We start from the raw sequence: 15,910 nt of genomic DNA on the forward strand, positions 1-15,910 counted from the left end.
CACCTCTGCCCATCAGCCTCTCATATGTCCCATTTCATTGGGTCGTCTTGTCCACTCTCTGGAGTGGAGAGTGGGCTTTCATGAGACAAAGATTTATGAAAAACATAAAAATACTTAAATGTAATAAAATACCATGTCTGCTCCATTCAATTCAAACACTCAAATGTTGTGTGCATCTCACTCGCACGTGCCCCCCCAATCACTCTCTCTCTCTCTCTGTGACATCCCTTTCTACTAACCCCTGCAGTCCTCTCTCTGTTCATCTTTACTTCTGCAATCTAGTAGGAGACAGATTCTTTTAGGTGGGTTTTAATGAAAGGAGAGGGAAAGATGGTGTTCAAGTCCAAAATGAAATGGGTTGGTTTGCTTGGTCTGGTTCTCTCAGCTATATCTCTCTTTGTTCACTTTTTGCTGGCTAGATTCACAGAAGGGAGTGTTTCAGAGTACCACTCCTCAATCACAGTCTTCCCCAGGCGAACCATTGGTGAAAGCTTGAATTTTTCGAAGACTGTAATTGCACTATCCCAACTAAGATCTCATTTTTCTTTTTCTTTTTTTACATTTGCTATGTTTGCTCTGTCCTTAAGTGCTCTCTCTCTCTCTCTCTCTCTCTCTCTCTCTCTCTCTCTCTCTCTCTCTCATAGAGATTCATGTTTTTCTTAAATTTGATTCTCTTTATAGCTTTGCTTATTGTCCCAAGTGTTATCTGTCTCTGGGTTTCAAGTACTCAGTTGGTTTCTGCTGGGCAAGACTTGTTCTTGCTCTGAAGAGTGGGAATCAGTGTTGTTCTGGTGAAATTGGTTTTGGGGACAATATGCTGGTTGATCATACAGAATATACATGAATTATTTTGTTAGTTTGAGTGTGAATTAGTGTGGATCCGTTTTTGTTCATTTATCTATTATTATTTTCCAGTTAACATTGGAAGGTTTTGGATATTATCTAGACTGTTTAGTTTCACTATTGTCTGTTTGTTGTCTATGATGGCTACTTATCCCTCTACTTTCTGGTGCAGAGTCCAATGTATAGAAGGCTATGGGGACCGGTTAGACATCTGGAATCTTTGCATCCCAATGCAAATCCCAGAGGACACTATGCTGGTTAGGCCACTTTTCATCTTGCTAGTGATTTCTGTATAGGTGTAGTGCTCAATGGAGGCTTATGTTAGACATTTATTAGTTGAAGATTTCCTATGCAAAATTAATGCTACCAAAAGGTTGATGATAACCCTTCTTTCTCTTTATTTATCTATTTAAAATCTTACTTTAGGAGAGTGCTGCCTTCCATGTCGGATTGTAGGTTTAACACAACCAGTGGGGTCATCGATTTAATCTGACCAGTGAGCAGTTTTATTATAGTAATGTTTCCTACAACCCACAAGGAAATGTTTCATGTCTTAACTTTGGATATTGAAACCCTGAAATTTTGGGTTCAAACTGTTATTTATTAATGTATAATTACCATAGCTAAGTCTTGGGGTAGGGATTGAAGATACTTTTCAAATTTTCTTACAGTCGATACCTGCAGAGTCAAAATTATGTATATTTACTATGTTTTTTTGGTAGTATTAATTCTATAGATGCCTTCTAAAGTTAAATGTGTGTCACAGATACTGGTTCAGATACCAGCGGGTTTATCTTTGTAAGGATACAAGGCGGGTTTCATGAGATCAGGAATTCGGTAAGGGTGTCATGCTTGAATAGCCTGTTCTCCATTATATTTAAATGTCATATAAGTTTACAACCAGAGCATCTTATTGATTTTTCAGATATGTGATGTAGTTGTGGTTGCTCGGTTTCTTAATGCAACATTAGTCATTCCTGAGATACAATCAACCACAAGCAGCAAAGGCATCAGGTTTCTTTTCGGACAATCATTACAAGGCTTTGTTTGTATATGACCTAAAATTGATGTGTTGAGCACTTTGTTGATTTATTGTGTCTAATGTTTTCATGTAGCTCTCAGTTTAAGAGTTTTGCCTATCTCTACAATGAGGACCAATTCATGGCGGCTTTATCGAAAGATGTCAAAGTTGTGAAGACCCTTCCTAAAAATCTGAAAGGCCTAAGGAGAAAAAAGAACATTCCAATTTTTAAAGTGCCTTACTCTGCTTCACCGTATTACTTTAAGCACCATGTTCTTCCAATTTTAAAGAAGCATTTAGTAGTTGAACTAGTTGTGTCTGATGGAGGATGCTTGCAGGTACCAATGTCTGTTCTCTCTATTGCATTGTACTCATAAATGGAGATTCCTGCACTGAGTATATCTTGATTTGATGATATAATTGTTACTAGCAATAATCTCTTTTTCATTTTGTGACGTTACTACTTTGTTTGGATTTAATGTAGGCTATCCTGCCACCTGATCTTGAAGAATATCAGAGGTTGAGATGTAGGGTTGCTTTTCATGCCCTTAGGTTCCGGCAGGAGGTCCAGGAACTTGCCACTAAAATTTTACACAGGTCAATTACCAGTCGTCATTACTCTTCTCTCTTCACTCTCTATTTACACTATCTAATTTTTTTCTCATCTGGATGGCTTTTAACATATATTTACTATTGCTTTAGATTAAGGGCTCCTGGACAGCCATTTATAGCATTTGACCCTGGAATGACCAGGGAAGCTTTAGCATATCATGGTTGTGCTGAACTCTTCCAGGTAATTGCTTCAAACCTGGATTGCATGATGAACTATCATTTTGGAATGCTTTCACAGCATTTGATTTGCATATGTTTGAAACTCTTCCCAAGGATGTGCACACGGAACTCATTCAACACAAAAGACATTGGATGATAAAACGTGGAATTGTCAAGGGGAAGCTTTCGGTGAATTCTGCAGAACAACGCCTTAATGGTTCTTGCCCACTAATGCCAGAAGAGGTAAGATACAACATGGCTACAATACAAAAATAGTGTTCATAATCATACCAACCGCCTTAGTTCTTATATATACTACCAAGTCTATTTAGCGTTAAATTCACTAGAGAAAAATACTGTCCACATCCTTTGATAAGAAATGACTTCTCATGGAGCCTTTTATTTATATTCCTTGGATTGCTACAGATTGGTATTGTTCTTCGTGCATATGGGTACTTGTGGGACACAATAATATATGTCTCTGGGGGAGAAATTTTTGGTGGCCAAAGGACATTGATCCCTCTTCGTGCAATGTTTGAAAATGTTGTTGATAGGACTTCCCTCAGCATGCCTTGGGAGCTCAGTAGGATTTACGATCGTGAGGCTAACCTTGTTGATCGTAATCCTGGGAGTCCACCTATGATTGAGGAAGAGATGAAGATTGAAGCATGGAAAACTGCAGGGCCACGTCCTCGCCCGCTTCCACCACCTCCGGCTAGGCCCAAATCCTATAACATTGAAGGTTGGTGGGGTTGGGTTGCTGAGAGTGATAACGAGCCTGATAGTACAGTTATGGAATTGAGGACCAACGCCCATAAACTACTGTGGGAAGCAATTGATTATGTGATATGCGTTGAAGCTGATGTATTCATCCCTGGATTCGATCTTGATGGTAAGGGGCATCCAAATTTTGCAAGCTTAGTCATGGGACACCGACTCTATCAGTCAGCTGCATCAAAGACATACAGGCCAGACAGGTATGTTGCTTTATCTGGACATATGTGTGTGCACACGATTAATAAGTCGAAGGTCTTTTACTGTTTGGTGCTTTTCTTTGACATAAACTATGGAAAGTAAATTTTTTCCTGAATCAGGATTACGATGTAGGATTTGTTGATTTGAAGCATTTGAGCTGTTAGTTTATTCACAGTCAAGGTGTTCTGATCCAATGCTTTTAGTTTCTTGGTTCTTTTTCTTTCGAAGTTTGTTGTGTTTATGGACACAGATATGGCAAGTGGCTAGTAATCTCAATGCTACCGATCTGCGTCTCTTTGCTTGTTTTATTTTTTTGTTTTTTGTTTTTTTGCAAATTAACTGACAAGTCTTGTTTGTGGCCTGGTATTTTCTTGGTTTATTTTTTGGTCATTCTTGATAGTATGGAAATAGGGATTAAATGAAGTTGTGATCATGAACCTCTATGTCTAAAATTACTCTATGTATACTTCAAAATTATGAGAAATTGTTATGTTCATTTGCTTTCTTGTAGATTATGGTAGACTTTGTTTTCTATAAAATTATTTCTTGTGCTTTTGTGAACACAGAAAAAAAGTAACCAAGCTTTTAGAAGAAATTAGTGACCACCTTTACCATGCAAACCATACTTGGCTGATGTCAGTGCGCAAGAATTTGAGGAAGAGATTAGTTGATGGACTAATAGAAGCTTCCGCAAGATCAAAACCGCTGTCTTTTATCTCTCATCCTGTCCCAGAATGCTCTTGCTTGAGGCGTGATCCTGCGGGAAGATCAATTAATGCTACAACATCAGCTCATGCTTCAACTTCTACTAGTCATTCTCAAGTTCTTGCTGCTCTTGGAGTTGTGCACTATTGCCCTGCTTGGATGGAGAATGATTTGGTACTGCAGTCAAAAGACAAGGAAAATGAAGAAACTCTAGATGAAGACGACTCCACGTCATCAGGATTGTTTTTCCGGAAAAATAATGGATATCATGAAGGTGGTAATGGAGACTTTAGCAACAAAGAAGATACTCAATTGGAGGATCAAGAAGAGCTTGAGGGTGGAGAAAGGTAGTGAGGCTGATTAACGACATGGTCATCCTACACGGCAGTTCTGTACATAAAAGATATCTTCACTAGTATGATCCAAGCAAATTTGGAATCATCTTGAGCTCCAATTTCATAAGGGAAATGCCAGTTTTCTAACTGTGGTTCAAGAACACAAGACTCCGGGCTGATTTGGCTCTCGTTGAAGCATTTACTCATTTTTGTTTTGTTGTTTAAGCCCTTGTTAGAATTATATAGGTCATTATTTAACCCCACAACCAATTTTGATGTAAACTTGTATGTTCTCCATGAAATTGTAGCTTTAGCTTAACCTCTCTAATTTTGTAGGGAGTTTTGTTTGTTAGACTTGTTGATTGAATTAAATTCTTTGCAGTGGTCCTCGTCAGAAATTATGCCACCATTTGGTTGTTATACTCATTCAAACATGAATCCACCATTTTGTGTGGGCGCCTTGTAAACATAGATAATTGGAGTTTTTAAGTTCATGTTGATTAATCTTTCGTGTCTGGCAGAAGAATATGAAAGAAGACTTTGCTATGTAGTAAAAATATACAAATTCCATGTCCTTTGATTTTCAACAAGTCCATCACATAAGCAGAAACTAACTGAAAACACCTCTCTTTTTTAGTGAAACTCCCTCATATTCTTCAACATGCATGTTTATATACAACAGTTATCATTTGAGAAACTGCTGCCTAATGTGACTATCCTTGACTAGAGTAACATGATGACCATCCTTGACAAAATCAGGTGCTCATATTGTCTTTTGTCTATGTTTAGAAGCCTTTTGAAGCTCTAATGGCAAATCAAACAAATTGTACATCCATCATCATAATGTAGAAACTGGAAAGAACATATACAATCTCGCATTTAACAAACCGTAGAAAATATAAACTCAAAATTCTACTTCAAACTTGAGGAAGGAATTTCGTCCATATTATACAATGCAGAAAACATCTCATTCATGAGAAACTAAAACATAGAGCAAAGGGTATTGGGTGCTTCACCTTTGTTGTGTGCAAACACTCCAAGACCTTGCCAATAACACAATGGCATGTGAAAAAGTTATTTTATGTATCGTTGCATTATTGGCCGGGAATGGCGAAAAGTATTATATCCTCGTTGTATGAGAGTTTCTCTCCCTCTCTAAAGTCAGGTCCCAACCCCCCGATGCGACAACATGATAGCTGTGGACTGATCATGTTGTAGGGTAGGGTCCATCAGGAATCACGGGTGATATCTCTAAGCCCAAGCCCATGTGGTCACACCAACTATAAATTATCACGTGCGCAAGTATAACAAATGAGCCCAAATTAGGCCCTAGTGGGTGGCGGGTCACATTAGTACCAGTGGCGGCCACTACCAGAATGAATAAATCAGTTAATTAAGATTTAATAGTGGAATTAATTAATATTAAAAATAATTAAATATTTGGTAAGGTCTTTGATTTTTGAGTTACTGGTTTAAAGAATAGAAACAGTGCCACCTAGGGCTCCAATTCCATGGTTGTCTTTACTGTAACAACTGTTTGTGCAAAATCCAATATCCAAAGCTCCACCAACAAGAACACACCTTTTTAACTATTTCCAGACCCGTCGGACCCAATTCGGGCACTCCCTTTCGACCTGGTCCTCCCGCATTCAACTACCGCCACCACTCACACTCGCCGCTCTCTCTTCCAAACTCCTCCAAAGTACTCTCTCTCTCTATTTGTCTGTATCGTCATATTGGCTTCATTTTATTTATTTATTTAGGGATAAATTTATTATATTTGTGGCAGTTACAGTATATATCGGACATGGCGAAAGCTTCCAAGGGCCACCACGATGAATTTGAAGACGATGATGAAGAGTCTCATGGAGGTATCTCCATCTCTCTCTCTCTCTCTCTCTCTCTCTCTCTATGTGAGCTAGTTGTGGCTGCCTTGAGAAATGGTTTTTTTTTTTTGTTTGTTGTAAAGGAATGAAGCTAATAATGAATTGATAGGGAATTTGGCAGTGAAGGTAGAAGGGCAAGGCAGGGAAAAGAACCGGTCGAAGCATTCCGAGACTGAGCAGCGTAGGAGGAGCAAGATTAATGAGAGGCAAGCTCAAAGCCTAAGCCTTTTTTTTTTTCTTTCCTCTTTGCATTAAATCACTCCTTCAATTTTTCCTTTGCAATTCTGCTTTGTATATGTTTCCAGAGCTCGAAAATTATAATTAGAATATGTTATAGTTGCAGTAAAAGGTCTCTGTGTTTTCATTTTCTTTTTTCCTTTCATTTTTCAAACAAAATGGGGCCTCACCAATGCCACAATGTACCTACAGGAAAATTTGGCATTATATTTTCGTAGATGTCGTACTTCAGTTATGTGTTTTGTTGAATTTTGTATTAGGAAGAGAAAAAGAAGAGAGTTCAGGGTGGTAAAGGAGGACTTTTAAGCTGTAGAAAATTCTCTTACAAGAATTAAAAACTTTAAAAGTTCAAAAATTTACAAAATGTTTGACCTTGTGGGTACACAATTTCAAGCCTATTTGGCTATCCAAAATTGAATGTTTATTAGTCATGCAAGTTAGCAAATTTGAGCATCGAATGTTTATTTATTTATTTATATTCAATGAAAGCATTATGTGTTGACTTTTAATTGTTGTCTTTGATCCTTTTCCCCCCCTTTCTTTTTTGGTATTAAGTTAGATTGTTGGCGATATGAAGATTTTATCTTTCTATTACCGTTGTAACTTTGTTTGCTGCTCTTTTATGCTATGCGGGTCTTTCTTTTTAATAGCATGGGCATAAACTCTTCACTCACCTGGGCAATACATATTTCTGAGGCAGATTTCAGATGTTGAGAGATCTCATACCCAAAAATGATCAGAAAAGGGATAAGGCCTCATTCTTGTTGGAGGTACGCATTCCATTTGTGCTCTGCTTATATGTTGATAATACTTTACCCTCATTGTCATATTATTTTGATAGAACTTGCTCCGTATCATATTCAAATACATTGTATCTATATGCAGGTCATAGAGTATATACAATTTTTACAGGAGAAGGTAAATTTGTATGAGGGATACCAAGGATGGAGTCCAGAGCCCACAAAATTGATGCCATGGGTAAAACTCTAATGCTTGGTATCTGTGTCTGTGTGCGAGAGTGTTGGCTTGGTTAGATATGCATGTGTTATGGTCTTGGAGTCATTATCCTTTATCACTTTTGTATGGCATTGTCAATTTCAATAGGTGTTACTTTGACACTTGAAAAAAGTGTAAGTGCTGGGCATGAGTATGTGCATTTTGAATATCTGAATGTGTTAGAGGTACTTCTTATTGGCATGCACTAAGAGGCATGTCCAACTAGAGACAGAAGAACCTTGCCTTTATACCAAGAAAGTTAGTGTCAGACTTTATCTTTTGCTATATGTTTTTTTGTGTGTGTGTATTTTTCAAATTAATAGTTGGAAGGTGCAATTTATGCCCTTTATTTCACCTTATGGGTGGAAAAAGAAAATTGGAAAACTATGAAATTCTGTTGTTCCCTTAAATCATAGCATGTATATGGTACATGAAACCAACACCAAATAGACACCTGCACACAACAGTTGCAACTTGCACCCAAATCCAGGTAGAGAGGATTTGTACTGTTACTGAAGGACAAGATCATACCTGAGACAGCTGCAACCCTATATATTTGTATGTGGACGTATTTAGGATTTTCGGAGGTTACTTCTGATATTAAGAATTAGTATGACTCCTAACTGCCCACCCAGTGGAAACTTACCAACCTCCCATTTATTTGTTTGCCACAGAAAAATCATAATAGGCCTGGAGAAAATTTTGTAGATCAGTCTCAAGTTATGAACAACGGTTCTGGTCATGATAATAATGCAGTTGTCTCTCCAGCAATGCTCCCCAACACCCAGAACTCAGTGGAATCTGACTTGGGCTCTGGCGTTGTTTACAAAGCATTGGATCACATACCTGGGTTAGCTACTCGATCAGTTCCTAATGTGCAACAACAAAACATCTTTGACCCAATTGGGAGTGTTGGAGTACCCACACAACCTCTGCAGGAATCTATTTCTGATGCTGAGAACATGACTTCCAATCCTCCATACCAATTGTGGCAGGGTATAACATCTACAACTGCTTCAGATGATAAACTGAAGAAACAGGATGAAAATAGTGGATCTGGTAGCATCTCAAGTGCCTACTCTCAAGGGTGAGCTTCCACAAAGATCTCTTGATAACTTTATTATACCAGATGCCAAGCTATTGTTCAACATGTTTATTGTGGTGGAGTAAATTTCCCTGATTGTATTCTATAGCAATCATGCTTATCCTAGGTTGAGATTTTGAGTTCAAATTTTGAAAGCGTTACCGGTGGAGACTAGGAATAGGAATTTTATAATTGCCTGAAAATATTGTCAAAATGTTCAAATAAGTTTCCAGGAGAAGCCATATATCATTTCATTCTTCAAAATTGGCTTTAAGATGGGTTAGCTTTTAAAATTTAAGCCATGATGGCTGTTTCTTTTATTTATGTTGTTGTAGGATATGTTGGATTGTGAAATCTGTAATGGTATTACAAACTATTGTTTTCAATGCTTACGTGTTCTATCAATTTTGTATTTTGAAGTACTCGATACACAGAATATAACAGGACTCTTATAATCTACTTTGTTATGGAAAGATATCATTTTGCTGTTACTGAGTTAGCTTTTGTGCTGAGCAGGGTATTGAACAATCTGACACAGGCACTGCAATCTTCTGGTCTGGATTTGTCCCAGGCCAGCATCTCGGTTCAAATTAATGTGGGGAGTCGAGTAGACAGTGGACTGACATCCATGGCATCTAGTTCAAAGGTTGGTTTAGAATCTTCAACCGTTGCGTTAAACCCCATCCTAAATGTGACTGCTGCATCTGCTACTGATGTGTTTTTTTACTATTAAATGTGAAATCCCATAGGCATTTTAGCACATTGGCGGACAGCATGTCTCCCATTTTAGTCTTGCCATATGGTCTAGTGTCCTGGCCTTTGAATTTTTTTTCCCTTATTTTTTTTTATATTTGTTCAGGCACAACTGAACCAATCCTTGAACACTCAAATGACACAGACCCAAGTAAGCAGTTGTGATGAGGACTTTGAACCGGCTCATAAGCGGTTCAGAACAGGAGAAAGCTAGAGTATCTGGGTTCCAGTTTTTCTTAATTTCCTTGTTTTATTGAGGGTGAAAGGGGGGCGCTCTTGGGCAGGTCACTTTTTGTTACAAAATTTCATGGTCCACAGACAACTAGGTCGAAGTTCAAATTGTATATGGTTTGTGCTCCTTGTGCATGAATTTTCCTAGATAGACGTGTTAGATATTCTTTTGTTTGTAGTTTGAAGTTTCAGATGAATGATTCCATGCATGTAACAAGAAGCGGCTCTTATGTTAATGAATTTTTTACATATCAATTTCATCGCCATGTTCTCTTCTCTTGCCTCCTTCAATTAAACCTTAATTGCTTATTAAATGGATAATGTAGTTTTGGAATTAGCAGCAGCTAATTGTGATTTAGAATTTGAGTAATGTAGCAGGGTAAAATTGAGATATTGTCTTGTGATCTGAGATTCTAGCATTTACTTGTTGAAATTCTATATGCTTGGGGAATCTATTTCCAATCCCAATACTCATAATTAAAGCTGCAACGTTATCAACATGTGAATTAATCGAAGAATGAAATGACATCAAGTGGGACAAATGGATGGCTTTTCACCAACTTCCTTCTCCCTAAGTTTAAATGGACATTCATGAGGTTAGAGGACTTTGAGCTTTCAATCTTTCACCTTTTTGGAAATGGTTGTGTGCTGCGAAAGCTAAGTTTAAAGTGCATGAATGGCCACACCCATATTCATTGAGTGGAAGTAGAACACCACCATAAGTGCGTGTCCATGTATTGACTAGAGGCTCAAGTTTCTCAGTGGACGGTAGCTTCTTCTTGGATCACACACCAAGTTTTATTGGATCACTCATTAGTATCATTGCTATGCTGCTATCACTTTTTCAACTAACTGATATGCTTCTTTCATTTTTCTCTTTCTCCCAGTAAACTTAAGGATTAGGATCTAGCCTAATGAAAAAGTGTCTTGATTTGCAAATCATTGGTTTTACGTTCGAACCATCATGACACACATGACATCATGGTAGTGTGTGTGGGAAACCCCCTCCCCCTTGTAGTTTAGACTATCGCTTGTATTTTTTAAAAATATACCTAAAGGATTTTGCTAAGGACAATAGTCCGGTGACTCTCAACCATTGATACAATGAGACCCACATTTACATCAATGGCCGTGGACGAGTGTCCCAAACACTGCTATGGACTAAAACCACTTGCTAAAAGAACCTTGGGATGATGAATAAGTTAATACTATTGTTATTCTGCTTGAGTGCTTAGTGGGCAATAATTTTGGGATCGTATCATTAAGAATGATGTATTCTTTATTCAACTTTTTGGAAGCATGGAGCTGGTGGACTATAAGTTTTATAATACGTATTTTATTTAATGGCAAACTAAACAATGAAGGAGATACAGGGTTTGGTGCAGAGTCCTAGCTAATTGAGGACAGGAAATGATGGGGATTATTTGCCAAACCCCACCATTTTATATGTAGGCTGAAACATCAGCTTTCCAGGTGCAAAGTTGCTGTCAGTTTAAGAGGTCTGGGTTCTGTTTTTATAACCATTTGCGTCATGAGGCTTGACCTCCAGCACTCCAATAGGGAGTTTATTAGTTTAGGCATGCCTAATTCATGTGGTGAAATCTGATTTAGTACCAAAAAGTAATTTAATATTATCTTATGTTAGTATCAGCAGCATCATCCAGATGATATGACCATAATTAGTTCATCAACACTAGATTCATTTACAGAGAGAGAAGCAAGGTGAATATCTTGTTGCAATTACAGAAGTACATGAGAGATTTTGAGGTAACCATCCTAAAACTCCCACCAGGAGAATGCAAAATATTCCCTAATTACAATGAGCTTATTTGGTATTTCACTCCATAAAATCTGATTTATTAGTGAAAATTCTATAAACTCCCAAATGCTTTCTGAAGAGCATCCAAGCAGATGCTCCAAGATCAACCCCAACCCAATTATCTGTACATGACACTATCCTTTGCTGTATTAACTTAAGACCACAGCATAAAGTAGCTACTATCCTTTGCTGTATTAACTTAAGAAAAAGAAAAGATAAAAATCCATGTATTTGGCATGACAAGATCATGTGCTTCTCAATGGCTCATCTAACAGTTGCAAACATTCATGTGGATTTGAGTAGAAATAATCTTCTTCCTTTGGTTTATCTGCAATAGAAACTCGTTTCTTCGGGCTCCCCATCCGATCAGCATGAGCTTCCTTCACAATAGAAGAGAACTCATCCCAGCTCAATGATCCACTACTGAATTGTTCTATTAAACCAATCAGAAGCCTTCTGTCCAATAAAACAGTCTTTTTGAAACCTAAGAATCTGAAATATGAAGAAGCCAAGGAGAAACATTATCTCAGATCAAAATAATTCTAAGACCAAGCAAGGGGCAATTAACAACAAACATCTTATCTGGCTAGAACACTAAATACCAAAAGAACATATTACCTCCGATGGCCTTCAACAACTTTAGCCATATTTCCATCGTATGTAGGAATAAATATATCACTCTCTAGGGAGACAAGATAGTCCAATGCTGCCCTTTGAGAAGAGTGGTTTGGGAAAAGCCTCAAGTCCGAAGGCTCCAGCAGAGTCTCTTTTCTGACCTGTTCCATAAAGTTCAAGCAAATTGTAATGAAAAAGCCCTATGATGTATAATTGTTGAAAAGGTTGCTTCTTCTTCGTTCTACTTACCAAGTTAGGAAAAGCAGATTTCAAACTTTCCATCCTTCTGTTTCCACCATATATTTCTCCAGCAGCAATATAAATTTGGACATTGTGATCAATACCAAGTGCAACCAAAACTAGAGCAGTTTCCTCTGGTGTTAGCGGGCACAAACCTTCTAGCCTTTTCATCTCAGAATTTATGTCTTTTATCTTCCACAAGGGGTTAGCATATCTAACAATGTGTAAGATCCCATAATTAAAAGAGGTTGATAAGCAAAACAACTAAATATGCACAAAAGAACAAAACTAAAAGAGGACCTACCTCATTCTTTTGAGTTCTTCTTCCTCATCATTGTTGCAACCATGACTACAGCCAGAGAATGCCAACATATCCATTTCATATCTGAGATGAAGGGCCAGAAAAGGGCCTTTTTCTCTCAAAATTCTGACAAGCTTTCTGCCAATTTCCTCTATCTGGGAAGTGAATCTCAGAGCATGGAAATTAACTCGGCAGCGCAACTTCTGAACCTCAAGAGGGAGCCCATTATTAGCTAACCGAGCATCGGTTTTATTCAAATGTACTACTTTATACTTCTGCACCAGAGGTAGGATCTGTTGGCAAACACCTCTAGAATTAGTGAGAATGGTCATAAACCGAAAAAGAAAAAAGATGATGCTCAAATACTTGTCTTTTGAACCAACCTGATGAAAGTAGTAGGAAATGTTAGACCAACTAATAGGTGGCAACGAGTATACAGCTCTTTTCCTGACCCTTGGCGGTAGTTCCTTTAATATCCGAACCTCATCTCTCAAGGATGCAATGAAATGATCAACATCAAAGATGTCTTGAAACTCACTGCCACAATAAGGGGAAAGCTTAGAACCTAGATGTTCCTTATTCTCATTAGGGCCTTTACAATGAGAATATCCTTTCCTTATAATTTTAAGGGAAAACTAATTAACCTACCTTGCCGCCCAAAAAGAGTTTTTATCCAGCTCTGGAACAATAAGAGTCACATTTAAGTATCTGGCAATTGCAACCATATCACAGATCTGCAGCAAAGTAAGAAGTGAGAAAAATAACATGATGGTGAAAACAGAATAGCAATAAAACATCCATCTAAGATAAGAATGTTCATAATTGGGATGAAGGAGCTAGCAACTCACGGCGGCTCGCATTTGATTCAGTCCTCCATTGCAAGAAACCATGAGATAACCATTATTCTTGTAAACCCCTGAAATAAATAAAAGCAGTTCAGAACTAACAAACAACATTCGAATTCCGAACTTTTCATTGAAAGAGAGTATCTATAATGGAATAAACCAATTACCAATGAGCCAAACAAATTAAAATCCACATGAACAAGGGAAATACATAAAAGAGGTCAGCATCTTCAAGAAGATTATCATTCTACATCAACTGTTTGGAATGATACTAAAGTATGATCATTACTTCGGTTGCCTGAAACATGAGTTCTCTAAGTAGTAAATTACACACAAAAGCGATCAAGGTTTTTATTAACAAGCTCAAAACTTACTCTTTGGTGGGAGAGCAATTGGGATTGGAAGCTTAGCCAATTCAGCATGCGCAGGCAACTCTAATTGAGTGCAGGGAGGGCAAACCTTGAACAAACTTGGCCCCCTTATCAACCATATTCCAACCAGCTGAACTGCAGAAGCCCACACCAAAGCTGTAACAATCGCCCGAATGATCAACAACCATGCGTTCGTCTTCAATATCGAACTCTTCAATTTTTTAACTCTACCCAAGAACTTAAATCCCATCTTCCCCTCTGATCTATAATCACACTTCTCAAAGTCCTCTGATTTGCACATTGTAATTTGTAACAGATCAAAACACCTTCATTAACCACTGACCATCAGAAAACTCTACTCTTCAAACACCAAACTTATTGCAATTCAACACAATCTTTGATAGATAAGGGTGATGGTGATGCTCCAATGCTATCTATGCACAAGACAAGGTGGTTCTCCAAGAGTTAATAACATAGGCGAAACGCCTCCAAAGAATAAAAGATTTAAACTTTCTTTGATTCTGATGAAGTTGGCACTAAAATAATCAATTGACCAACTCTCAGATATTTACTTCGAACCACCCAAAACTTGTCACCTATGACCCTCCACCAATACTCATCAAAACCCAGAAAGCAAAAATAGAAAATTTCAACTAAAGCTTCTCCAAAGATTTCAAAGAATGCAACTTTACGCTTAATCTTTCCAAACCCAATAATCACTTTGAGTTGCTCTTAATTTGCCGGTAAGATTCCGGCCAATATTCCGGCGAGAGTCGCCGGAAAACTTGTAGAATGTGGTTGGAGAAAGCAAAGAAGCACAGAGAGGATGAGGATCAATGAGAAACAGAAACAGAAAAAAGCCTGCAATCAAGGTTCAAGTGACCGCATTTATAGTGACCGCATTTATAGCAAGCCTGGCCAAACTAGGATTTCTCACCCTATAGAATTAGAACTCTTTTCACCTTTTCCCATTATATTTTGTTTTTATTTACATAATTAAACTTTTATAAACACTGATATCACTATCGTTTCTGCTTTAAACACCAGAATACATACATACATGGTAGTAATAGATACATAGATGAACACAAATACAACTCACCCAAGTTTTTTATATTAGTTTTTTTTTCTTTGATATTAGATTATTGTTTGTTGGGAGGAAGTGGATTTGCAACCATAATCTAATTACAAATTTACAAGTCAGCAGTCATGAGAGATAATACAGTGTAGATAGACCACCATACTTTATTTAGTAATTATTTTCGCACCAAAGTTGATGGATGCACTACACTGCAGTTGTTTTTGCCGTATAACTAAAGTAATTGTTTTGTTTTGTTTTTGTCAAATATGTTTTGACACTTATAAAATTAATAATAAAAGAAAGCAAAAACTGTCATTCTAGATAATATTCCATTGTGGTAAAATGGAGGTATTGAAGTTATACTTGAAAGATTGATTATTTAACCCAACTACTACAACTTTTTTCATTCACATTAGTCTTTCAAATGTGTATAATGTGTTGAATAAGAAAACTGAAATGTATACCATATGAGATCATGGAAGCTTATTCAATATACAATCATTGTGAGCAAGAGTACACATTTTTAACCATCCAAATATTACTAGCTATGAGGTTGCCATTTCTTATAAAATTTGTGCCAAAAGAGTCATAATAGGTTACCATTTGGATAGAAGGTACAGCAAATCTAGATTTGGGCCTTTTTGTTTGCTCATGTCAATGTGGTAATGTTATAGGTAGATAGAATCTAACAATTCTTTACAGCTGACTCTGGTGTGAAATTAAAAAGAAAAAAACAGAGTTTGCATTGCTATTCTATTGTTCAGCATTCCATCAGTGATATGGGCAACTTGCAACTTTCTT

At 37.4% G+C, this 15,910-nt stretch overlaps 3 protein-coding genes across 7 annotated transcripts; 2 read left to right on the forward strand and 1 right to left on the reverse strand.

Annotated features, from left to right (window-relative positions):
• Positions 1 to 161: 161 nt before the first annotated feature.
• On the forward strand, positions 162 to 5,119 carry LOC110759082 (O-fucosyltransferase family protein). The gene is made up of 10 exons (XM_021961110.2): positions 162 to 510; positions 1,016 to 1,100; positions 1,610 to 1,680; positions 1,769 to 1,857; positions 1,959 to 2,202; positions 2,349 to 2,461; positions 2,567 to 2,657; positions 2,750 to 2,878; positions 3,062 to 3,612; positions 4,177 to 5,119. The coding sequence occupies exons 1-10, from the start codon at positions 313 to 315 to the stop codon at positions 4,664 to 4,666; spliced, it is 2,061 nt and encodes a 686-aa protein (XP_021816802.1). The 5' UTR covers positions 162 to 312; the 3' UTR covers positions 4,667 to 5,119.
• A 1,000-nt stretch (positions 5,120 to 6,119) lies between these two features.
• On the forward strand, positions 6,120 to 10,092 carry BIM3 (BES1-interacting Myc-like protein 3). 5 transcript variants are annotated; one of them, XM_021961119.2, is made up of 8 exons: positions 6,120 to 6,352; positions 6,446 to 6,521; positions 6,646 to 6,742; positions 7,474 to 7,543; positions 7,659 to 7,751; positions 8,444 to 8,856; positions 9,370 to 9,499; positions 9,713 to 10,092. In XM_021961119.2, exons 2-8 carry the CDS (start codon positions 6,458 to 6,460, stop codon positions 9,818 to 9,820), a joined length of 975 nt encoding a protein of 324 aa, XP_021816811.1. In that variant the 5' UTR covers positions 6,120 to 6,352; positions 6,446 to 6,457; the 3' UTR covers positions 9,821 to 10,092. The 5 variants fall into 5 exon arrangements, with proteins under 5 accessions (XP_021816811.1, XP_021816810.1, XP_021816812.1 ...); XM_021961118.2 differs by having other exon boundaries at positions 6,121 to 6,352; positions 6,440 to 6,521; XM_021961120.2 differs by having other exon boundaries at positions 6,121 to 6,352; positions 6,440 to 6,521; positions 6,658 to 6,742.
• A 1,415-nt stretch (positions 10,093 to 11,507) lies between these two features.
• LOC110759087 (rhamnogalacturonan I rhamnosyltransferase 1) lies at positions 11,508 to 15,087 on the reverse strand. Its single transcript, XM_021961117.2, has 8 exons — positions 14,032 to 15,087; positions 13,661 to 13,728; positions 13,461 to 13,546; positions 13,196 to 13,349; positions 12,816 to 13,105; positions 12,521 to 12,725; positions 12,275 to 12,432; positions 11,508 to 12,148 (listed from the first exon to the last, which is right to left on the reverse strand). Exons 1-8 carry the CDS (start codon positions 14,327 to 14,329, stop codon positions 11,902 to 11,904), a joined length of 1,506 nt encoding a protein of 501 aa, XP_021816809.1. The 5' UTR covers positions 14,330 to 15,087; the 3' UTR covers positions 11,508 to 11,901.
• Between the last annotated feature and the right edge of the window lie 823 nt (positions 15,088 to 15,910).

Source organism: Prunus avium, chromosome 3 (genome assembly GCF_965620075.1).
Source record: "Prunus avium chromosome 3, drPruAviu1.hap1.1, whole genome shotgun sequence".
Classification (NCBI taxonomy): domain Eukaryota; kingdom Viridiplantae; phylum Streptophyta; class Magnoliopsida; order Rosales; family Rosaceae; genus Prunus; species Prunus avium.